General features: G+C 33.7%; 2 protein-coding genes across 2 annotated transcripts; one reads left to right on the top strand and one right to left on the bottom strand.

Annotated features, from left to right (window-relative positions):
- Nucleotides 1-2,765: 2,765 nt before the first annotated feature.
- Nucleotides 2,766-10,904, bottom strand: LOC128162595 (THO complex subunit 3-like). Its single transcript, XM_052825837.1, has 4 exons — nt 10,649-10,904; nt 5,154-5,334; nt 4,553-4,653; nt 2,766-3,166 (listed from the first exon to the last, which is right to left on the bottom strand). Exons 1-4 carry the CDS (start codon nt 10,902-10,904, stop codon nt 3,102-3,104), a joined length of 603 nt encoding a protein of 200 aa, XP_052681797.1. The 3' UTR covers nt 2,766-3,101.
- Nucleotides 10,905-11,642: 738 nt separating this feature from the next.
- On the top strand, nt 11,643-14,931 carry LOC128162573 (uncharacterized). The gene is made up of 2 exons (XM_052825820.1): nt 11,643-11,975; nt 12,243-14,931. Exon 2 carries the CDS (start codon nt 12,279-12,281, stop codon nt 13,974-13,976), a length of 1,698 nt encoding a protein of 565 aa, XP_052681780.1. The 5' UTR covers nt 11,643-11,975; nt 12,243-12,278; the 3' UTR covers nt 13,977-14,931.
- The last annotated feature ends 10,798 nt before the right edge of the window (nt 14,932-25,729 follow it).

The following is a 25,729-nucleotide window of genomic DNA, read 5'->3' as shown; positions in this document are numbered from 1 at the left end:
CAGTAGGAATTTTAGCGCGTCGTACGGGGTGGGGTGGAGGTGTCGATAAATTATTTATATATTTATTATACTTTAATTTTAATTACTGAAATCTAATTGTTTTAGACGCAATAAATAATCCGGTCTATCATCCTTATCGTTAGCACCACACTTGGCAACGGGTAACACTATACATTTATTGCATGATGATAAGGGAAATATGAAGAGTTATTCCCCCAAGAAAATCGTATACATGTACTGTTAAATGCGCGTAAATAATGCGCGCACGGTTCGCCGTAGAATTCAAGTCATTCCTATAAGACATTTAGTCTAACAAAATAAATTATGTTTTGCGTGGCTTGAAATGGTTTTCTATAGGAGTCAATTTCATCTGATGATATAGTGCTGTATATTCTATCTGATTAAGTTTACTCATATATGTAATGCAATAACGATTGTGGTGCAATAGCTGTAAGGACTATGATTATTACATGTATACATGTAATATAATTTATTAGGTGAACTTAAATAACCCCCACCAATATTTTATGAACAATTTTACTTTGGAAAAAGACATACATAAATATGTTGATTTATAATTATTGTGTTTTCTTTTGTTTGATACATTTAGAAAAACATGATTATATCAACCGCAATATTTCGCAAACAATATCCTACAATCTTTAATCTTTAAATCTTAAAACAATAGTTAGCTGGTTGTAGTGACAGTCATTAAAGCCATTGTCTATGTTTAAGTATTTATAACGCCGCATTGTCAAAACATCAAATGCGTACTGTTTCTATTTGAAAGTGCCGAGCACAGAGAGAGAGAAAGAGAGAGAGAGAGATTTATTATACAATCAATTAAAAGTTATTAGTTTTGATAAATTTTAGATGATAATCAAAATAACACGTATAGATGTAAATTTATTATTTTGATAAAACCAAGAAATTGTGAGATACAAGTAACTTTCAACGTATTGGCCAACTATCACTTATCTAAACAAGCAAGTTATTTCTATAGCCCAATTTTAAATGAACGGAAATGTTATTCGATCATATGTGTGTTATAAAAGCAATGCTCATTTTGATAGTCTAATTCGAATTCGTGGAACTCATTAAAACATTTCGCCATAGCTCTAGAAACATGCATGAGAAAATTTACCATTATTCATATCTCTGAGACTGGGAAAATATACGTAAAACAGGGGCTTTTCAAATGAGATTTGTTTTGTTATTTAAGGCCAGTTTCTGTATGTCCGTTCTGGTACATTTGAATAAATAAATCTTTAGCTAGCAACAAAATTTTACAAAAAATACACTGAGTTATCTGTAAGTGTCTTTTGTCAACTTAAAATAAGAATGAGTTCCAAGAAGGAATGGAAATAATTGTTATGTCCATATAGGTATTAACCCCCCCCCCTCCCAATCAGAATCAAATGGTCGTCATCTTATTTGTATACAACGTTTGATAACAGGATGATGAGTTGTAACTTTTTATCATAAATCATTTATATAATTAGACAAAATTGATTAGAGAGGGAGGATTCCTGAAACATATACTCGGGATCTTTTTTCAACAGCTTGAAAATAGTATTTAATTGAAACTATTGTTGAGATAATTTGTGAACTAGGAAAAAGACATTAACCTGAAAAGACAGGCCCACAAAAAAGACCGTTAAATTAATTTGAAAACATATAGGAGTAGGAGCAAGTGAAATTTTAACAAGACCTTGGAATTTCAGTATGGCATAGCTATCTATTCCCTGCGTCATAACAAGTTAAAAGTGATGCAGTTTCAAGCAAAATATACATAGGAATATATATAGGAAGCAAAAAAAAGAAGAAGCGAAAACGATACTTTAATTACATGGTCACATAAAAGTGTGGAGGGGGGGGCAACTCCACGTTAATTCAATTTCCTGTATGTAAATTTAATAAAATTCTTTGCTGCGCAAAAAACAACACAAGAGTTTCAGCATGTATAAATCTTGGCACTTTCTTGAATGTATTCTATAATGTATACGCACTTTTTGTGGAATTTCAGATTTATCTGGAGTGTATGCTTGATAGCAGATGACACAATTGCAGCAGACGACACAGTCTTGGCCTCTTAAATGTCAAAGGGTTTTGAACAACACACAGACCATCGACGTACCGGTAAGAACACTCGTTTTCATGGAGGCATCCTCAAGAAACTTCTGTTGCAGTTGCTCCTAAAACTGGAGTTGGGAGAAACGGAGCCACTGGAATTGATAGAGGCATTGTCACTGAAGCCGTGGTATCCACTGTCAAACTCCTTATCCATGAAATCAGAAGCCAGGTAGTCAAGAGTAATTTAATCAGAAAGATTTAGTAATTTAGGCTTAATACAGTCAGTTTGAAATGTTGCTTTTGGCCTTCTTTGAACTTCTAAGCTACATCATGGCAATTACATGTATATTTACTTGTCTTTACTAAGTCTCAGAGTTATGTATATAAAGCACACAATATTCAAAATTCAAAACCATTTTGCAATAATATTCTAATAAATTCAAATATCATTTTGACTCGTGTATCAATAGATTATCCTCTGGACCTTACGTAGGTTAGATGTAATTACCAAACAAAAAGTTATTACAATTTTATAACATTATGATTTCATATTACATTAAGTAACAATATTATTTAAATATTATGATCGAAGAAATTTAAGGCAATCATACCTTTTCTTTTCTTTTAGAGACTGTTGTAAATAGTAATTGCAATTAAATCAAAAGATAATGACAAAATGATCAATTTATTATCTTTTTTGTAGCTTTGAAGAAATAATAATTCAAGAATACATGCATACAAATTGTTCCACGTACGTCTTTTCAATGTTTTCACTGCAATAAAAGTTAATAACAATGCCATCATTTCACCTGTTCTTTTTTAACCAATCATAAAAAATATTCTCTCCATCACTGTCAATTAACATGTACAATCATTTCATTTTCTCTTAATCATTGACAGTTCATACAATTATGTCTCGTTTCTCCATCACTCACAGATATGGAACACATTTAAGGTAAAGAGAATGCGGACTTCCTCTTTGAATTGCCTCTTATCACTGGCTCTCTGACAGTAGAACTCAGCAGGTTCTAGCTTAGTCCTAGGTTGGTCAATAGATGGGCGTATTCCAGGTAAATGGCCTCCACCAGTGACACTGTAAACACACAAATAGAAATAGACCCCAATGTAGGCATGCTTTCTATGAAACTAACTATCAATAAACTATTAAAAGACAATTGCTATTGTCGGTAAGCCCCTCTCTCTCTCTCTCTCTCTCACTCTCTCTCTCTCTCTCTCTCTCTCTCTCTCTCTTTCCATGACTGATATACCTTAGCAAACCTGACGGCCTGGTCTCACGTGCACATTACCTAGGTCTGGAGATATAAACAGGCGTCCGGTCCATTGTCAATCAGGCAGAGCAGCTGAACTACATTGTACCTGTATGGTCACCTGTGGCAAAAAGGGTCTAGATCTTACTCTGACCGACAGCAAGATCTACAAAAAATGTGTACATTCTTTTCAATATCAAACTTAGACTTGTTACAATATCTATGTATCAATAAAAAGGGAAAATGATGATTTTTTAAAAAAGTAAAAAATGAATCCATCAATTAAGACTGCATTAGAGTGTATATGGCACCTAAAATATGAGAAATGAAAAATGATATAAAGGGAATTTTGACTGTAATTGCAATATACCTATGCATTTTGAGCCTTTCTCTATGCGTTAGCATGCAGGTTCAAGTCAGGAATTTGTATGAATATTTCAACAGAATGAGGACTGATAGACCCAGCTGATAACTAGTAATTATTATTGCAGAATGTTATTTGGGTTTTTTAAACTTTCATAAAACACCAAGTACATGTATTCATGATGTTAATTGATAAATACTACTACCGGTACATGTATGGTAGATCGGGACTTTGTTTATTTTTATTATTATAAGCATTCCGTCCCCGATGCGATTTTATTCTATTACTTTGGTTACGCCAACTTTATACGATAACCAATAACTTTAATGACAGTTGTCTTTGTTCTATTTTCCGCAAAAAAAAACCTATGTAAGTCCTTATTTGACGAGAGAGACAGCTGGTTTCGCTAGCTACTTTTTTCCTGAGTCCCCGTCTCGTCTGTCTATTTGAAGTCCCTGTTATAGTTAGGTTTTAGAGTTGAGGGATTATAAATATATATATGATATAAACCTGTTTATTCTGATTTTATAATGATAAATTTATAAAGGGATGTAATCTTGGTTTTCATTTACGTTGAGTTTTGGTTTATTATATCTGGTCTATCTGTATTAAGGGTACACCTTATTTATAATTTAGTAAAGTTAAATTCATAATGTAGAGGTCAAATTCAGTCTCAAAACAAAAATAAACACAATGCAAACTACTGATAAAAACCTATACCGCACTGCCCTGCTACACATGTATGAATTTACAAATTGTTTTTACATTGATATGACCTACTCAAGCACGTAAAATGGCGTTACACATAAACATACCACACATATTACATCTACTATAATATTCGTACCTGAGTCGATCTCTGCTATGTTTATAATCAGATCTTCTGGTGCTGATGCCAACATTTTGCCGTCATGGCTAAAGCTCAGAGTTCTGACTGGCCACTCTAACCTGAAATCAACACATTAAAAGTCCATGTCTCTGTTTTTTCAGTGAATGCAATAAAACAGAAATATCATACAAAAAATCAGAGATCCCTAATAAGTAGAGTTTATATGATAAAAAGATGGTTGCAATTCTTTTAAATTCTTCTTACGAAACAGAGACCAAATTTCATTGCTTATATATGATTTCTTGGGCATGTTGAACAATGTCATATAAAATGCATAAACTACATATTAAACTTGACATCAGTGAATCTCTATTAAGCTTTGGAATTCAAAAACCTATATAAATTTTCTAAATCTTATCATACATAAATGTATATACAGAGACATTTTGCTGGTACATGTAGTAGATCTGAAATAACACCATTTTTAAAACAAGAAAAAAATTATCTGGTAAGTTTTTGAGCCATTATGAGTGTACATGTGTAGTTTCTATGCAACAAAATGAACAGTACTTGTGTAGTGAATCATACATGTGAATACATAGTCCACAACTTTTACTACCTGGAAAGGGTCCTAATACATGCTAGCTCTTTTACGTCCCAAATACTGACCAAGGCGTCTGCACTACCGGTGGCAAAGTACTTTCCCTTGGGGTCAAACTCGATACAGATGCAGCTAGCAGTGTGAACATTCAGGGTGTGCTGGAGTTTCAAATCTGGGTAGCTGTCAATGACAATGTGTTCTATTTGCATACAGTTAAATGCATTTAAAATTACCAAATTGCTGCACAAGATATTGAGTAAAATAAATATGCACAATTAATAGCGAGCGCAACTCGCCGGCGCGCAGCGCCGGCTAGCGAAGCGAGCTCTAAGAACCAGTGTGCGCGGGAAATGGAACGAGCTAAACCTACAGTTCATCAAACAAAATTTTTTGTCTACGTCCCATAATGCTCTCTAATGTTTTTACCCGTGGTGCTATGCCAAAAATGGCCGATTTTTAACTCGCAATTTACGGTGTCTTAAGGTTTGAAAACACGTTTAGAATACCGCATATGCTTTGGCGAGACTCAAGAGATTTGTTACTTGGTTCCATAACTTCGTATTGAGTCAATATATGTAGGCCTAAACAAAGACGAACAAAGTTATGAATGACGTTACAGTGCTCTCGCGCTATATTTCCCGCGATAAATTTAGAGGTGGATCAAACATCTGTAATGCGTGTCTTAGCTATATCAGTATAGACTGCGATACCTGTCTTATTGACATATGATTTGTTCTTTTTTTTAATATAGAGATTATTTAAATATATACTAGCAAGAGCCATACTTTAATGTCATATCGATTCATTTTTATTCTAATTGCGCATGCATGTATGATGTACAGTAGGCAGGTAAGTATATGAGTAGGGAGGAAAATTCAATAGGATATTTTGAACTAAATAAAAAGGAATAAAGAGAAAAAATAAACAGTTAAAAAATTTATGTAAATATTGCATATAGTCAAACCATTGAATTTAAAAGTGGGAAATTACACACCTACAAACAGGGACCAGGCTCTCTCTCTCTCTCTCTCTCTCTCTCTCTCTCTCTCTCTCTCTCTCTCTCTCTCTCTCTCTGGAGAGGGGTAGGGGGTTGCGCTGTATGTATCATGACCATTAAAATTAGTACTTTTGCCCCGTTTTACTTAGGCCTATAAAAAAAATTGTGTGTTTAGGGTAACACTGATGAAAAAATAAGGTTAGGTAGATAGGGATTTGTTTTTTATTATATTTTTTATGCATGAATCCTAAAAGTGTTTGTTTGTGTCATATTTAAAAATGGGTTTTTAATAGAAATAATATAAAAATCACAATCTGATAAAAACAGACATCTAAAAATGGTAGGATCGGGGCATTTTTGTAGGTTAGGTAGGGCTACCCTAAACACGCAACTTTTTTTTTAGGCCTTATTGTAGAGAAATAATCTCTCAAAAATTCTTTGACGTTCGTTGATGCAAGGTACATGTATGTGTAATTCTTGCTGCGCTCGCCAGAACGGTAGCACCGTAAAACATATTATGAAAAATTTTGCGTTACATTGAGCTGTAATAGCAATCAATTACCTAACCATTTGTTCACTAATGCTTCGTTATACTGCAATGTATCGTGCTCTATCTAATGATCTGTCTAAAAACCACCTCAGTATGTTTATGCTGCCTTGCCCACTCGTCAAGAAGAACAGGTCCCCGTCGTTGTTCCAAGAGATCTCATTGACCTCAATCTTAAACTTTTCCTTGGCCTTTGACCTGTGACTTCTGACATCAATAAAAGTAATTAGGTCATCCTTAATGCCCACAGCTATAGTGCTGCCATCTGGTGACCAGCAGATGTTTATGTTTTCACCTTAAATTTTGATTTATAGTTAATGTATAACAACAGTATCAAAAATGGAATTTCACAGATATTTATACCGAGCGCAGCGAGAAGCGGGCGAAGCCCGCCTCGCGAAGCGAGGATTAATGGTAACACGTATATATAAGAAAATCAGTGAAAAATGAAAGTTGAATCAGGGGTACTAAGGCCAAAACAATTTTCTTCCAGCCCTGGGCGCCGCCATATTGGCAGCCATTTTGTTTTTAAAAAGTTAGTTTGATCATTGATTGACTGGTACTTATCGTAGTTTATTGCCCCTAAACTCGATTAAATAAGTTCCAGTGTTTCAATAGAAGGTAATTTGAATTAAATGAAATTAAAAAGGAAACCAGATACATGTATGTTTCAATAGTGCTTCAATCAAGAAACACGACTTGTTCTATGTATGTCTTATCAATTATCAGATGGAAAATAAAAACATAAACGTCAAGGAACTGATCTTTTAGATTCTGAATAAAGTATTCAATTTTATTACATTGACATTCATATGAATTAAATTGATAAACAATGAAAGAAGAAATAAAAAAAATTCGGAATCACGTAACTCTCTTCGGCTATTTCCGAAGACAAAACTTGAACGTTTTACGTCTGAAATATGACGTCATAATGAGGACTGAGCACGCGACGTTTAGTTTAACTTTGACGAATGATTTGAGTAGGCAACCATACTGGCGGATCCTACTTTGTGCGTTTTATATAGATTTTATTATACAAATCAAACTACACTGTTTTAAATCTGCGCTCGGTCCAACGGTCACACCGTTTACATATTAGAAATGTCCAAAAGTCCCTGTACATTTGTATTAACCATGTTAAAAGCTGTTTTATCTCAAAGTAAGTATTGACAGTTTTTGCAGCTCAATTATTCCTGGATCACAGAATCAACCGTTGTTTTACCTTTAGTATTGTGCAATCTTTGACCTAAAGAGTTTGTAGACAAAAATAATTATCAGACTAATCAATGTTTGGAAAAATATTAAGGTGGTATGGGACACCTGTTGATATTAATGTGGATTTAAGTACAATATAATTCTAAATAAAATACTATCACCAGCTTAGAATTTTAAAATTTTACAATATTTAACCAAAAATAACTTTTAAAAATATTTGGAAATGTAGAAAATGTAAAATACTCATGACTCATGACTTAGAAATTTGTAGTAAACCCTCTAACCCACTGAGCTACGATGTTAGGTGACTATGTTGGGAAAGAAATTGCTTATTATATAATTATATATAATTACACTTCATTTTATTGTTTATTTCGATAAACAATACGTCACAACATGGAAGTGTCCCATACAACCTTAATTTAAATAGTTTAGACGCATAAACAGATCTTTCAGTTGTTTTTCAACATTAATTTTGAGCATGATATGTACATAATTGACATCATGCTAAATCAACCCAACACCATGCTAAAACGACATAGCTTCAGAAATTACATTTTCATGGATGAAGATAGAAAGGCAGTATATTTCTAAAATGGTTATATTTGAGTTTTTGTGACCTTACTATCTCAAAATTGACAACAAATATACAGTTGGTTTTTGGGTTATACTTTGCAACAAGCATGTCAAAGAAAAAAAAAACCAATCATTTAAAAAGAATAGGCCTACAGGTGTCACTGCAGTATTAAATTTTACTAAATATTCTTACCAAAATTGCCTAACTTTAGATACAGATTAATAATTTAAAAGAACTTCTGGGAAAAATCTTCTTGACATCTTTTTAAAGAACATTTCATTTACAATTTTCTAGCAAAATACTCACGTTCACCAAGCAAGGCGTGAAACTTTGTTTACCTCGAAGTTACACATGTGCTTGATAATCAAGCCCGGGACTTTTCACCCACCTCCGGAAACAACATGCATCAAAAATTCAAACTGGGATAGTTAAACCTCTTACACATTGTTTTTCATCTCATTAAAAAATCTGCTCCTGTCGCATGCGGAAATGCCCCAAATTCAAAGGAGAAATCCGGAATTATTTTGCCTCAGCCATGTTTTGAATTTTAGTTTAAGGTTGCACTACAGTCGTCTACAGATTAAATTTTACTACAGTATATAATTGCACAACTTAAAAATTAATTAAGATTAAAAATTCAAAACTTCTGGGAAAAAAATCATCTTGGCATCTTTTTAAAGCACATATAATACAAAATACACAGTGCATCCAGCAAGGCGTGAGATTGTTTACCTCAAAGTTACACATGTGCTAAAAAATCAAGCCCCTCCGGAAACAACACGCATCAAAAATTCAAATGACCTCGCATTATTACAAAACTGGGATAGTTAGACATCTTACACATTGTTTTTAATCTCATAAAAAATGAGCTCCTGTCAATTTGGGAATTGTTTTTTCCTCAGCCATGTTTTGAGTGAAATACTGTTATGACACCTATTAGGCCAAAAAAAAAAATGTTTGTTTCCGGTTTCCCGACCGACCCTTTTTTTTTATTCGCAGACCTTAACACTTTTATTCCAAATCCAGATTACCAACCGTAATTGGTTTAAACAATAAAGTCTTTACAAATCAGAGTTCAAAAAACACTTGTAACAATACAATAGTAAACACCACTTATCAAAGCGTTTTAAAGATTTCTAAGTGCAGATTGACACCATAGATGAAAGTTATCCTTGGTTATTTAAGCTAAATTATCAATGCAATAAAAAGTTTCATATGGCAGTGATGTGTTATAAATTAATATAAAGATGTACAAGAAAAAAACAGAGGCAATGTTTTTTTTTATTTCTGGGTGTGGAGACTGCAGACATCGTAAGTCTTTGAATAGGCCCAACAATCATTCACATTATGAATATGATTTTAAAATGCTGCAGTTCAATTGCAAATGAAATTTTTAAAATAAGTCTTAATCCATTAATCATGCATTCATTTTTGTTTATATATTCAAAAGATTTAATTCTAAGGCTCTCGTTTGATCAACCAGAATTTCCTCTGATTCTGAATTCAATACTTACAGTTACAATATTAATGTTTACTGTTATGTCAGTTGACCAGGAAAATATAACTTATATATAGTATATTTGTGGTAATGAGTCTATACTCTGTTAATTTATAGTGGCTGTCATATTTATATTTTCTATTTACATGAAAATGAAATCTTCGTATACATTTTAAATTAACCTTAGATTTAAGTAAGCTTTAATTCTGCAACAGTTGTCACTATCCACAATTGCTCCATCTGTAAAAAAAAATTTCTTATTTTATAGAAAATTCATGCTAGGAAAGGGGAAAACTGAAAAGCTCATTTTAAAAAAAAGCCGACCTTCCTATCCTATTTTGAAATTTGATGAAATAGGAAACACACATATTTTATTTTGGCCTTATGCTATAAATTTCTGTTTTACAGTGCAACATTCCAGCAGCCTACCATAGTCCAATCCACACTTTGCAAAAGTTGTTCCCCTTTGCGAGGTCAACCCAAAGGTCAAAAGGGAAAAACAACTTTTCCCTTCTTTATGCAACCAAATAATTAGGCGTCCTGTGAAGAAGTCTCTTGGAATTTAATTTATTCCTTCAATGTGTGGGTTGTCCTAACTTGGGGCAATCAAAATTCACAGAGGAAACCGATTTCTAAAGTCAAATGACGAAGTTATAACCCTCTAAACTACATAGGCTACTGTGAGAAATATATGGGTTTTTCCCCAAAGATGGCGGCCAAGGGACATAACTTTTGTAAAGTGTGGATTGGTCTATTCGGTCTCTGTCATTGTCTAGCTGGAAAACGCTGACAGTTTTGTCAAAGGAATCCGAGGCCAGGCGCCGTCCGTCACAGCTCCGCGCCACGGAGTGAACTTTGGAGTCGTGCGCTGTGCGCTCTCGTATTCTCTTGTTTTGCTGAAAATGTGTTCGCATGTTTTCAATGTAAATCGCCATCTTGAAATTGTGTAGAATAAAAACCTACCGAGTGGATTGAAAAGTTCCGGAAACTAGAGGCCTACGTGCCATATCGCTGACTTAACAATTTCTTATGAAAGTCTTGCTGAAGTCTCACTGTGCCTTAATTTCTTTATAATTACTGTGTTTCAGAATCTAAATTCTGTTCTCTACCATACCTAAAGTAATGTCATCAAGTTTGGAATTATTGAAAATTAATTTTAGCATTTCTGGGTTATTCTCTTTTGAGAAGTGGACAGGCTATGCTGTTTTTTGTTGCAAAGTTGACATTATAACCTTTTTTGGCTTCTCTAGATTCCTATTAAGTCTCGCCCCGCCCACCACCACCACTATCAATTTGTTTCATACGCGACTGAGGTATATTATATGATTTAATATGTTTACACCACTGACTTCTATGCTCTATGCAAGAGTTATCAGATGGACTTTTCTTATTTTTATTGTATTGAAAGTTTCTACTCAAATAATTGTACGGTGATAATTAGGACGCATCTGCTAGATTAGAAACATTCATAACCATGCAATCTTTACTGTATTTTTTTTATACTTTTAAACCATCACACATATACCATGCATTTGTATCAGTCTCTACATTTGTATGCTGCTGATGGGATTTGAACCCTCTCTTCATTCCCTAAGGAATGTGTGCACCATTACACAACACCAGCTTTTATAGAGAAATGTTTATTTAAGAAAAAGATCTCTAGTCATAAGAAACAAATTTTATTTCTTTAAAACTAAAAATAGCCAACATTTTAAAGCTGAATCAAATATGTTTAGCACACAGGCACCAGACGTTAAATATTATTCTCATAATAAAAATATAAACCATGTACCTAATAATTATAAAATAGTCAGATCTATTTAAACCTCCCAACAATGGGTGACCTGGTTTCTGGACCAACACATACACAAGCACAAATTACTACCTGGCATTAAATTCATTCACGTAATCTTGCGTGAAGTAGCAACCGACCAGGAAGAATAAACACCATAAGCCCACCATGTTAGATCATGAAGACCAGAAGTATACGAATGGGGTAACATTAGGTAAGTTTTATAATCCACAATTTAATTGTGTTTTCTTAATAGTCGAAAATCGTTTGGACAAATATTTTCTTATGTTTAAATTCATTCATTTTTGTAATCAGTCATAAAAAATATAAAAGAAATTATACGTGTACATGTATGACTCTACACAAATGTAAATTTTATCCATGAAATAGAATATATCTGAATCTTACTTTTAAGTACACATTAATCAAACCAAGATAATACATGTATGCATCATATATTTATACTGAATTTACTTTTCAGGTTTAGTTCCCCTATAGTTAGAAGGATTCCCTAACCATGGACCCCTGGAACAGTACCCAGGATGTTGTACGCTGCACCCTGTGTCAGGACTCTGTGGCCCCCATGTACTGTGAAGTTTGTCATACACATCTGTGTAAAGACTGTGTAGAGAAACATTTCTCTGGTTCCTCTATTGTTCATAAAGTGGTGCCACTTAAACAATATCTAACCACTTTAAGCAATCCTAAATGTAGAAAACACCCCACCAAACAATGTGAACTCCATTGTGAACAATGTGACATTCCTATTTGTGCAAAGTGTATTTCCTCTGGAAAACATTCAGGGCATAAACAAATTGACATTTTCAAAAGTTTTGAAATTAAAACAGAAATTTTACAAAGAGATTTGCAAGAATTAGAAAAATCCATTTATCCTAAATACAAAGCGATTGCATCTAACATCCCAGTGCAGAAAGCTAATCTGAGTAAAAACTCCCGGAAATTGACAACAACAATTGACAAACAAGGAGAAGTCTGGCACAGAGAAATAGACACCATTATCACAAACATGAATTCTAACGTGGAGGAAATGGAATCCAAACACCTGCCCATCCTAAATAAACAGGAAAATGAAATCGCATGCACCATTTCTGAAATCACACAGACCATTGCTGAGTTGAAGAAGTTACTGAACTCCAAAGATGTCTGCCTTGTCTCTGAGTACAAATCCAGGATTGCTGAATTTAGAAGAATGCCTCCTAAACTAAAAGTGTCCTTACCAAACTTTAGGCCTCAGGAAATCCACACAGATCAGCTGATTAAACAGTTTGGTTCTCTGTCAGCATTATCTTTTACAACAGAGGAACAAGACTACAGCATGCCGCCCCAGGGAGCCGAGTCCTCTCCCCCAAACCGGTCTCTGATGGATGTACCCCAGGTCATCACAGCTATAGACACAGGGTATGGATCTCTATACGGTGTGACGTGTCTGAATGATACAGAAGTATGGACGTGTGGTTGTTTTAACAACAAGATGAACCTCTACAACCTCCAGGGGGAACTACTGAAGTCCATCCAAACATGGTCAGGGAACATGCCACGGGACATAGCAGTGACAAGGAGTGGGGGTCTAGTTTTTACTGATTACAGAGTCAGAACTGTGAACATAGTAAAGAATACAAAGATACAGACAGTGATCACACTATGGAGGTGGACACCTCTTGGTGTCTGTAGTACCTCGTCTGGTGACCTCCTGATTGTCATGGACAATGATGATAAAGATGATAGTGATAGTGATGATGATGTACAAACAAAAGTTGTGCGTTACTCTGGCTCCACAGAGAAACAAAGTATTCAGTATGATGACAAAGGACAACCTCTCTATTCACCATGTGGAGATAAATACATCAGTGAGAACAGGAACCTAGATATCTGTGTGTCAGACAGTGGAGCCCGTGCAGTAGTGGTGGTCAATAAGGCCGGGAAAGTCCGGTTTACCTACACTGGTCCTCCCTCTACTACCAAGGGATCATTTAATCCACGTGGCATCACAACAGACAGCCAGGGTCGGATCCTGACAGCAGACAATTACAACCACTGTATCCACATCCTGGATCAGGACGGACAGTTCCTCCGCTACATTGACAACTCTGATTTACAGCTTCCATGGGGTCTATGTGTGGACACCAGAGACAACCTCTTTGTGGCTGAGAGAGACACAGGTAAAGTGAAGAAAATACAATATTTATACATGTAAATCAATGAACCGTTTAAATTTTATGTAAACAAAGCGTTTAAGTAGATATGCCATACTGTGTGTAGATATAATGTAAACAAACTATACACATTACATGTCATCATATGATGTGTATCAGATGTAAACACGCTGTGTGTGGATAATTTAATGTTTCACACATAAACAGACCGTGTCTACAAGATGTAAACATTCTGTCTAACTGTATCTGTGTTAGGTTGTCATGAGTTAATCATTCCATTTCTTCAATCTTTATTTGTTTATATATCATATGTTTGTATGTAAACAAATTGTTCTTTAATATTGCATATCAAATCTCAAGAAAACAGGCCATATTTATATATTACATGTAAACAGACTGTGTTTATGTATCACATGTATATATCAAGTGATTCTATGTACATGTATATTATATATAGACAAACTCCTTATGCTATTAGATGTATATATAAAGTGCATGTTTTGACTGTGTCTATAATCTGTGTTTGTTACATTAGAATGAATGGACTGTATTTGTTACATGTGGTTATCAGCAAACTCTGTGTGACATGTTTTAATTACACATGATGGGTTAACAGACAGGTAGCACTTAATTCTTTACCAGCAATGGAGCGAGGCCACAAAGGGACTGAGGCCCATTATATGTACTTATATAGAGGAGTGATACCAGTATATTAACACAATCAGAATTCATATCCAATTAGACAATTGTTGTGACTTACCTTTAAACCTTTAGAATTAGAGTAGATGTTTTATTTTCGTGCTAATCTTGTATCTTCTGTTCAAACTTAATAGAAACCTATTGTGGAATAGTCTGTCCCTTGGTGTTTTTATCTGAACAATTTTGCAGAACTGCTTACAAGATTCTTAAAATGTATTTAGACAATGAGTATATTGACATAGATATACATGAAACTGCTTATGAATGATTGATGATAATTTGTTTTTAAATAAAACTTCAAACAAAGAAATCAATGTATTGTTCACTAGCAACTAGCCTTTTAAATTTGACATCAACCACACGATGGCGTCATAACAGTGGTGCCTGCAGGGTCAGCAATTGTCCAATTGTCATGCTAACAAGTAATTTAATTTAAAAGAGGGAGATGAATTATATTATATCAAATAGAAGAACAAAGTTTGTACATATAAGTACCGGTACCAATTTGTCTTCGTTGAAGCAGCAGTTATACTGCCTGTCTGTGGTCAGTGGAGCAGTGGGGTATGAGGCCCTCTTTCTCTCTCTTAGCGAGTGCAGTAATGAGTGTGGGCTGACAGCAATATCTGAGATGAATTGACTGCTATTTGATGACTGTAACAAGTAAAATACATGTGAAATATGAAAAAAGTGCTTGTTTTAAGATATGTAAGCTTTTAAAAAAGGCTGGATTTTACCCAAATTTCAGGTAGAGATGCTAAAATGACTGATCATGAAATGTCAATATTTAAGATGCAAAATTGTTAATTCTGGATTGAGAACATTAATTAGCAAGAATATATTCTAATGAATTAAATGGAATATGGAAGGATGATGATAAACAAATTATTTACTAATATTTCCATTTCTCTAAACCCCTGCTGTTGATATAATTGGGAGATAATTTTTACGCTCTATTTGAATCATGCAAACATTTGAGAAAGGGCATTCCTATGGCTTTAAACCAAATACTCTGCCGCACAACAAGGCTGCATTGATGCAAGCTTTGTGAATTATACCTTGTGCATACAAAATCTGATCTCCTGAAATGACGGAACTGGTCAACAATCCACCGTCAGCATCAGAGAGGAAGAAACAGTCTAGCGACTGGGGGCACCGTTATCTTCTTGGTTGTGGGCACCTTAGAGTGAAACAAAACATTTTGTAAACTGACATTATTAAAAAAAAAATTATGCTCAATTACTTTTGCAAAATTAAGACCATTTATTAATAACTACATTTAATTCACTATGTGTAATCTGGGATTATGAAACATAGATTAAAATCCATGCATTTAACTTGTATCAAAATAATTGGAATGATGTATAAGCCAGTATGTATGTAAAATTTAAAAATTGCATCATTATTAAAAGACCTACTAGATGTTGGCAACTAGTCAAAGGGAGGCAACCACATCATTTAAACAACATGGATATTGTCATTCCTGTGCTAAGTGAACAGTTTTTACATACTGTACTGCAGTAGAGCAGACTGAGAGAAAGCTTCCCACAGACTACTTCAATAAATTTTGCAAAACAGCTGAAATGGCTTTCAGAGTCATCAGGAGCAGAGACCTGCATGGGAAGGCAGAGGCTTCCAACAAGAACGGGACTCAAGAGTGCTGTGTGTACAGTACCTTCACATTCGACCATTACAACCCCTTCAAGGAAGTAGAAACAAATGCATATCATCATTGCATACTAAGAGCATCATCCAGACGACTGGTCTCTGTATTACGAACCCGACTTGAAATGTACCCCCCCCCCCCCCTCCACTCGCAAAGAAAGCGGTCCCTCACCCTTAACCCCCTTAGGCAATTCTACCGTGACTAGGCTACGTTCAGGAGAATATTACAATGTATGAGCATATTAATTATAGTACAAAGCGCTGTTCTATTTAAGTATTTATCTACTACAATTAATACTAATATTTTAGTATTTATCTACTACAATATAAAATGTTAATTATATTATAATTTCATATAAGGTACATATCGTAGGATATCATCATTTTAAGTCAAATCCAGTTCACTCCCCGCCCCACCTTATTTTCTATCAAATTCGCCGCCCCATGCAATATGAAATGCTTTCCGACGCCCCTGGAATGAGAATCAATTTCAATTCAATTTCAATTTCAATTTCTTTATTAACCAATTAAGGGCCCTCAAGGGGCAACATGAAGACTGTTGACATACAACATCCAATGAACATAAAACATTCAATAAACATATACAAGAGGGAAAGAGCTGGATGATTAAAAGAACTATGACAGACATGAACAATTAAATAGTATATATGTATATATATATATGTATAATTATGGATGTTTCCATACATTCAATATAGTGTCTTCTATATATTTATGTTAAACACCATACATAAATATGTCAAGATACAAATGCACATACAAATTTGAAATAGTTTATCATATGATTGAACAATAAAAAAACAATATTTGAATAGGAAATACAAATTAAGGCAATGCCTTTTGTAAAAATTTACCAACAGAGTTTAAGGTAACTCCGTATCTATAAAATTATGGGTTCAAAGTTAATAACTTTACTTTTTTTTAACTTATTGGACTTTAATTTCATCAAAAATTAAATAAAATATGTATGTATCCATCCTATTTAAGATGTAAGGTAATAAAAACCAAAGACTGAAATTATCATCTGAAAATCACACTTTTTTTTGTTTAAAAAATAAATATAAGTGGATGGATACTTGTTTGTCTATTTAAATTTTATTGCTTAATATGCCAGAAAACTAAAATTAATTTAAAAAAAAGAAAAAATTGTTTACATTAGAAAAATTATAGCATTTAGATATATCACTTAGAGAAAAGTAGAAAAGAGTTATTCCCTTTGTCATTATTGAATTATGTCGAATATAAGGATGAAAAACGCTTATTAAATATCTCCAAGTAAACAATGATTTGAGTTTTTGATGTGCACCTATGATAACATAGAAATTACAAATTTTCTTGCAAGAATTTTAAAGCATTCATGGTTTATGTAAAATGTATGACGTCACAGGAGGGTGGATTTACTTTAATATATTTAATTCTTCACAGTTTAGAATCCAAAATAATTTTTGTTTATCTTCTAAACTAGTAAAATGTTTTTCTTTAGATGAAATTAAATCAAATAGTTCCTCTCTTTCTTTTGTAAATTTGCTGCATTGGATAAGAAAATGTTCTTCATCTTCAACTTTATTAAGTGTACAATTTTTGCATATTCTTTCTGTTCTAGGTATGTTATTATATCTGCCCGATTCAATAAAAAGTCTATGCGCTGATATCCGCAGTCTACAGATTGGCTTTCTGTATTCAGGTCTTAAAATAGTTAAATACTTTTCCAGTCTGAAGTTAGTTTTCAAAAATAAATAAGTAACAAGTTTGCCATCTTTAAGTGTTTCATTTGAGTACTGCCAATCCATCAAATATTTTTTAGTCTGAGATTGTTTTAAAGAAGTAACAAAGTCTTTTTTAGAATATGTCATTATGTTTTGAATATTAAGAATGTTTAGTAGCTTTTCAATAGAGGAATACCAAGTTGTATTCTGGGCGAAATGAAGTTCTTTACTACATACAAATGCATCTTTTAATAGAGGAAACTCTGTTGTTAAATTTTCTAATCTGTAGCAATATTTTAGTAATCTATTGACAATATCATAATGTAGAGGAAATCTTCCTAGTTCAGAAAGTGAAGCATGGTTCATACTTTTCTTATTCAACCCCAATATGGTTTTACAAAATTTGAGATGTAAAGTTTCAGCTATTAAGTTGTTATAACATTGTTGTATCAGTATATCATTAGACTGTTTTATTTTTATGTTATTGACGTTAAAGATTCCCCATATTTCAGAGCCATAAAGTAAAATTGGCTTTATAGTGTGGTCAAATACATTTAAGCTAGTCGATATCCCGGGGTTTAGACTCAGAAAGTCTTTTCGTAGTTTGAAATAAGCTTTCAGTCCCTTTTTGTGTAATTCCACCTTAGCCAGTGAGAAAGTCCCTGAAGCTGCGAAATGAATGCCTAAGTATTTGTAATTTGGTACACATTCAATATTGAAATTTTTGTAACTAAATTTATGGTTTATTGTTCTCCCAGCTTTATTAAATATAATAATTTTTGTTTTATTGGAATTAACTTGCATACCCCAGTCATCACAATATTTCTCTAAAGCATTTAATTTTTGCTGAAGTCCTTCTGGTGATGATGAAAAGATTACTATGTCATCAGCATACATTAAACAGTCTATGTTTTTTGAGTATAATGATATAGAGTCAATACAGCCCTGTAAATATGATGGCAGGTCATTTATAAACATTTTAAATAATGTGGGGCTCAAATTGTCTCCTTGACGCACCCCTAATTTGATAGGAAATGAGGAGGTAAGAAAATTATCATATTTAACACATGCTTCACTTTTCATATACATATTATTAATGATACAATAAAATTTTGTTCCCACATTATGTTGTAGTAGTTTTAGTTTCAATCCATTGTGAACAACACTATCAAAAGCTTTATGAAAATCTATAAAGCAGGCATATAATCTACCTTCTTTTGTATTACAATATTTATCAATTAAACATTTAACAATAAAACAATGATCAGAGGTTCTGGCATGTTTTGTGAATCCAACCTGACAAGGGTGTATTAGATTATTTTCACTTAGGAAGTTATCTAATCTGGTGTTCAAAATAGTATTGAAAAGTTTGCCAAGATTACTTGTTATAGTTACTCCACGATAATTGTTTGGGTCACAGGGATCATTTGATTTGAATATAGGAGTGATATATCCCTTAGCCCATTGCTCTGGGTAATAACTAAAGGAAAAGCATAAATTAAATAGTTTCAACAAACAAGGTATGAGAAATGTGTGTCCACTTTTCAACATTTCATTCGATATAAGATCTAACCCTTTTGCTTTTCCACATTTCAAAGAAGAAATTGCAGCAGATATTTCTTTGTTTGTTATTATGTTGTCTAGTTTATTAAATATGTTATGTTTACGTTCTTTTTCTGCAAGTAGAAAATTTAATTCTCTAAATCTGTCTTCAAAGTTTTTGTCCACTGATGAATGTAAAGATTTAGGTTCTACTGGATAATTAGTTGAATCAGCTTTTTCTGCCCTTAGATCATTTACAAGTTTCCAATATTGTTTTGGGTCATCTATCCGCAAAGAATCTAGCTTGTTAATAATGTCGCTTCTAAATTTTCTATATTTCATCTTCCTTAATTTGTTATATTCCCTGTATAATTTATAGTAGTGCCCTCTGATAATGGGGTCCTTGGGGGATTTACAATATAGTTTACCTTGAGCAACAACTCTTGCTCGCATTTTACCCAAGTCTGCGTCAAACCATTTTTTGTTTTTAACTTTATTTTTATTCTTAAAGTTTGGTTTTTTGAGCGACAGTTCAGCTGATGATAAAATAATATTTTCAAAGTCAGAAATTAATTCAGATATTTTCTCATGTGTACATTCTGCTCTGGACAGGAAATTATTGATTTTTGATTGAATATTTGGTGAATTAAGAGCGTCTTGAAATCTTATAAACGACCCTTCTGTCCAAGTGTAATTAATGGGGACTTTATGCAACCCTTCCTCTGATCTGGTGGGTAAAGAATGTTGAAATTTGGCTAAAATTTCCCATGATATTTTGCAATGACAGTCAGATAGGGTAGGAATAAATTCAGAAACTTTAAAATATAGAAGCTGTTTTGTAATTTTTTTAGCTGCTAATAAATAATCAACAGTACTCTGACCTAAGGGATTGAAACAGGTATAATGCCCAAAAATGTCTCCTAAACATCTTCCATTCATAATGCGTAATTGATTTGTATACAAAATTCAAGCAACTCTTTCCCTCTTGTGTCTAATACAGTATCATGACTTCGTCTTACTCTGGTAGTATTATCAACAGAATATGAATCAAACAAAGGAAGGTACTTTGGGGTGTCATCCGTAATAACATCTAATTTATCTGCAGTACGAGCATTGAAATCACCACAAATCAAGACATCACCTTTTTCTTTGTAATACAAAAGATCTTTTTCAATTAATTCCAATATGTCATATGGTAAATGTCTGGTATAAGTAGAGTTCGCAGGGGGCATATATAATGAGAATCCTATCGATCATGTGCGGGTTCAGATAATTTCCCAGGGCGGGGAGGGGGGGGTACTTTGTTTGGAGAAGGATCATAGGTTTCGTCGATATTTTACTTTGTGAATTAAATAAGGTTGAATTTTTCGGGGGGGGGTGGGGGGGGGGGGGGAGGGGGCTTCGACTCTCATCTAGATCCGCGCATTCCCATGACTACTAAAAGTTACATTTATATTGATTTTAGACGTAGTATGTTTTGGGTAATTTGTAGGGTACAACGAAAATATTTAATTTGGGGTGATTAAAAAAAAACAAAAGTCCCGAACATCAATGTTACACAGAGGAGGTTTGGGTGTTCTGCCCAGATGATTAACTCGGTTGTACCTGAGTTTGATGGGGGGGGGGGGGGGGGTAAAGATAAACAGTTCAATTACCAGTACGTCATTGAAATTGATTACGGGTGGATTGATATTTTTTAAGGTCCCCCATCATTTATCTTTCTTTCCAAAATATGAAATATAAAGCAAGCTATACGCGTATATAGCGTAAACGTTACAGAACGGGAACAGACCTAGAATGATAAGATTTGCCGTAGACAAGGTACAATGTTTTGAAAAAAAACACCGAACTGCGCCCCTTACCCCCCCCCCCCCCCCCCCCAAAAAAAAAAGTTTCTCCCGTGGAATATATGAAGACCGTAATTGAATGTAACTACATTTGTATTAGAACTACTAAGCATTTTAAAAAAACTATCGATATTTTATCAATGTAAAGTAGTCCCTTTCAACATTCAGTGTTTATTTTACTGAGTAAACATGTGGAAAATGAAAAAAAAAATACATAAACTTAACTTAAGCAGCATCGCTAAAAAAAAACCCACAGGTTTATACATGATAAAACACATTAGTATTTTTTTTCTATTTCTTAGGAAAATCGATTAAGTTTATTAGGGACTTTTTATGTCTGTTACTGATTTTCTATGGAAATATAACAAATAAAATGAAAAATTTATTCTTAAAATTTTGCTTTTATAACAACAGAATTAGAACTTTCTTGTTGCATAATTGTAAAACAAGTTGTTTTAATAACAAGTATGAAATATATTTTCAAACTTAAAACTTATATGGAAATCAATGGAACTACTTATGTAAATTACATGTAATATTAAAAGTATAATTCATAGTCTTATACAGAATCCAATTTAAGAAAATTGGTTCTATATAACACTTGACAATTTTTACAGATCTAGCTTGCAAAATTTAAATTATTTCGATGGTTTCAATTTTTAGGCCATATCTTCAGTCCTTGTTTTAATTTTTGTTCTTAAAAATAATACTTTATATGGTTTCACTTCGAAATAACTTTTTCGGTCATACCCTGAATGAATATACATTAAGAACTTGCTTAACCATTTTTTACCCTAAAAATCAGAATTTATCTCAAGATTGTGGCGGTGAATTGTGGCATTGTTAAAAACCAGATAGCGGCTTTGATTCGGAACGCAATGCCGACATCGGCGCCATTTGTCGCGGTATTTCAGACCGCTCATAAGAGGAAGCCTTATCAAAGGAACCCCGACAAAATCCTTATAAAAACCGTATCGACACGAAAAACCATATTATTCCACAGATAGTTGACAACAAAAGCAGAATGTCTTCCGCCAACGTGATGCAGTTAGCCAAGAAATTAGACCACTCTGAAATTTACTTCAAGAAAGCCTGCCTCCAGATTGTGATGCTCAACGAGAAACTTTCCTCCGCCAGCAGACGATACCGAATGGCGCATGCTTCCGGTCGTCGTTCCTTTCGGTAATCTCTACGTCTGCGCCTGGCGGCAATCGAGGGTCTACGCAACGTTTACTACGAATACGCCATGATCAAAGCTCAGGAGATGCAACAAGTCAGGCGTGACTCAGAAGAAGAGGAAGAGGATGGAGATGTCATGGTCCAATGATTTCACAGCTACCGTCCTATCAACCAGTATCATGAATTATGAGAAACGGCTCTTTTCAGAGCCACTAAAATTATTCGAAAAGAATGACTCTATTACACACTCTGATCAAGATAAAAGTGTACATAACACACGCACATTCACTAAAGATATGTGTAACACGGGCACCTGAGAAAATTTTATAACGTCAGATGCCTGCATATTGTGTATCATAATTTAAATTTGAGGTTACATTTTGCAGGCCCGAATGAAAAAAATGAATTGTATTGAAAATAATAATATCAACGCATTTTGATTATTTGACTACATGTATAAAATTCCAAGTTTAAGAAAGGACCCCAAATTAAAAAATTGAAATGCAACACATTAATGTCATTAAAAAAAAAAACTAGCTTTGCTGAAAAAAATTACAAATAGTTAACTTATGATAGTCTGTGTTATCAATGTTTTAATTTACCAGGTTTAAAATAAAAATGTGGGTTTTTTTTTTAATCAAAAGTAGTTCAAACACCATGCACGTATGTACATATATATTAACTACTATAATATATGTTACATAGGCGTTGGAACCGGGGGGGGGGGCTACGGGGCTTAGCGCCCTCTCTCTTTTTTTTGGGGGGGGGGCAAAGTGTAAGACCTAACCATCCAGGCACATATCATCGGGGATCGGTCAGACCCGTCATTTCCGAATTGAAATGAAAATAAGGAAATATTAAAAGTAATATTGAAAACTGCAGTTATAGGTACACTGACCCCCCCCCCCCCCCCCATGGATAAGGAATTTTATTATTTTGGCAATAATAAGCTTTTGGTAAGCAAGATTTATTTTAGAGTTATAGGTAAAAAAAACTCTTTACGCACGGGGTGGGTAGGGGTGAACCATCTTCATTTATTTATTATACTTTCATTTTAAATACTGAAATCTGATTGGTTAAGACGCAGTTGTTATTCGGTTCTATTACCATCAGCGTTAGCAATTTACTTTGCAACGGGTTTAACATAATGAATTGTTACATGCGCGTAAATTAAGCGCGTAAGGTACGCTGTAAAATTCAAGTCATTCCTATAAAAATGTAGTATATCTTAAACGCTTGACAATGGTTTTTGAGGGGGTGTCAATTTCAACTGTTACCCCCCCCCCCCCCCCAAACAAGCACTATTTATATAGTGTTGTATGTTCTATCTGATTAAGTTTACTCGTTAATGTAATGCGATAACGATTGTGGTGCAATAGCTGTAAGCACTATGATTATTTTATTATTATTATGTGAACCTAATTAAACCCCCCCCCCCTATTTTATGAACAATTCTACTTTCAAAATAGATATGATGTTGATTTACAAATATTTGGTTTTTTCCTGTTCAATACTTTGAGAAATAAATGATTATACCAACCGCTATTATTTTGCAAACAATATTCCCAAATCTTTCATCCTTAAATTCTTAAAACAACAGTTAGCTGGTTGTGGTGACAGTCATAGAAGCCATTAATTGTCCAAGTTTAGTATTAATAACGGCGCATTGTCAAAACATCTAATGCGTATTATGGTCTCCATTTGAAAGTGCCGAACAGAGAGAGAGAGAGAGAGAGAGAGAGAGAGAGAGAGAGAGAGAGAGAGAGAGAGAGAGAGAGAGAGAGAGATATTTTACAATCAATTAAAGTTATTTATGTTGATAAAATTTAGATGATAATCAAAGTAATACGTACAGGTTTAAATTTGTTATTGCGATAAAACCAAGATATTGTGACATACATGTAACTTTCAACGTATGGGCCAAATATCACTTATCTACACAAGAAAGTTATTTCTATAGTCGAACTTTAAACGAACGAAAATGTTATTCAATCATATGTGTGTTTTAAATGCAATGTTCATTTTAAAAGTCTAATTCGAATTCACAGAACTCATTAAAAACATTATCGCCATAGCTCTAGAAACACGAGAGAATTTATAATTATTTATTCCTCTGAGACTGAGCAAAAGTACGTAAAACAGGGGCTGTTCAAATTAGATTTGTAATTTTTTTTGAGGACCAGTACAGTGTATATGTATTCCGTTTTGGTACATTTGAATAATCTTTAGCTACATGTAGGAACAAAATCTGACAGAAAGGACACTGAATTCTCTGTGAATGTTTCTTGTTAACTTATTTATTCAGAATTTAGACCCAAGAATAAATGGAAGTAAATGCTTGTCTATATAAATACTACCCCCCCCCCATTCAGGATCAAATGGTCGTCATCTTAGTTTTATTTACACCGTTTGATAACAGGATACTGAGTTCTTACATGTACTCTTTATCATAAATCATTATTGTTATCAAGCAAAACTTAAAATTGAAGAGAGAGAATTCCTGAAACTTATACTCGGGATCACTTTTCAACAGCTTGAAAAAAGTTGTATTTATTAGAAACGATTTTAGTAAAACTACTTGAGAGATAATTCGTGAATTAGGAAGAAGACATTAACCTGAAAATACGGGCCCACAAAAAGACCGTTAACATTAATTTAGAAACATATAAGAGGTCAGGAAGTAGGATAATTTAAACAAGACCTTGGAATTTCAGTATAGAGCGTAGCTATTTATTCCTTGCGTCATAACAAGTTAAAAATGAAGAGGTTTCAAGCGAAGTACACCTTTAACTTCAATTTCACTGTTTATTTCAAGACATTACTCTATAAAGGTTGGATCACAAAAAGACTGTTAACATTAATTTGAAATTATTTATGAGCTGGTAACATCAGAAAAAAATGGCATGCACTTCAATTTTTTTATTTCAAATGTTGTCGGTCCTAAAACACACCAAGCGGTGCAGACAAAATGAACACCGCAGATCTCCATTTCAATCGTAAGGGAAATTATACTCTCAATGTAAATATCACGTCATGTAAAGTCTTAGAATATTTGCAAACACAACAGAATTGTCATACCTGCTTACATGCAGGTTTCTGCTGTTATAGACAGTTCTATTAGTATAGTTGTGTCCGATG

The sequence above is a fragment of the Crassostrea angulata genome, chromosome 9 (assembly GCF_025612915.1).
Source record: "Crassostrea angulata isolate pt1a10 chromosome 9, ASM2561291v2, whole genome shotgun sequence".
Classification (NCBI taxonomy): domain Eukaryota; kingdom Metazoa; phylum Mollusca; class Bivalvia; order Ostreida; family Ostreidae; genus Magallana; species Magallana angulata.
Note: the sequence above shows the minus strand (reverse complement) of the source record. Positions and strands in the feature narration are given on the sequence as shown.

Coding starts and splice junctions, on each gene's coding strand:
- LOC128162573 (XM_052825820.1), top strand. CDS start 12,279: ATGGACCCCTGGAACAGTACCCAGGATGTTGTACGCTGCACCCTGTGT.
- LOC128162595 (XM_052825837.1), bottom strand. CDS start 10,904: ATGGCGATTTACATTGAAAACATGCGAACACATTTTCAGCAAAACAAG. Junction 4,654..5,153: donor TGTATTAGGACCCTTTCCAG/GTAGTAAAAGTT, acceptor TGTTGATTTCAG/GTTAGAGTGGCCAGTCAGAA. Junction 3,167..4,552: donor CATAGCAGAGATCGACTCAG/GTACGAATATTA, acceptor GTGTGTTTACAG/TGTCACTGGTGGAGGCCATT.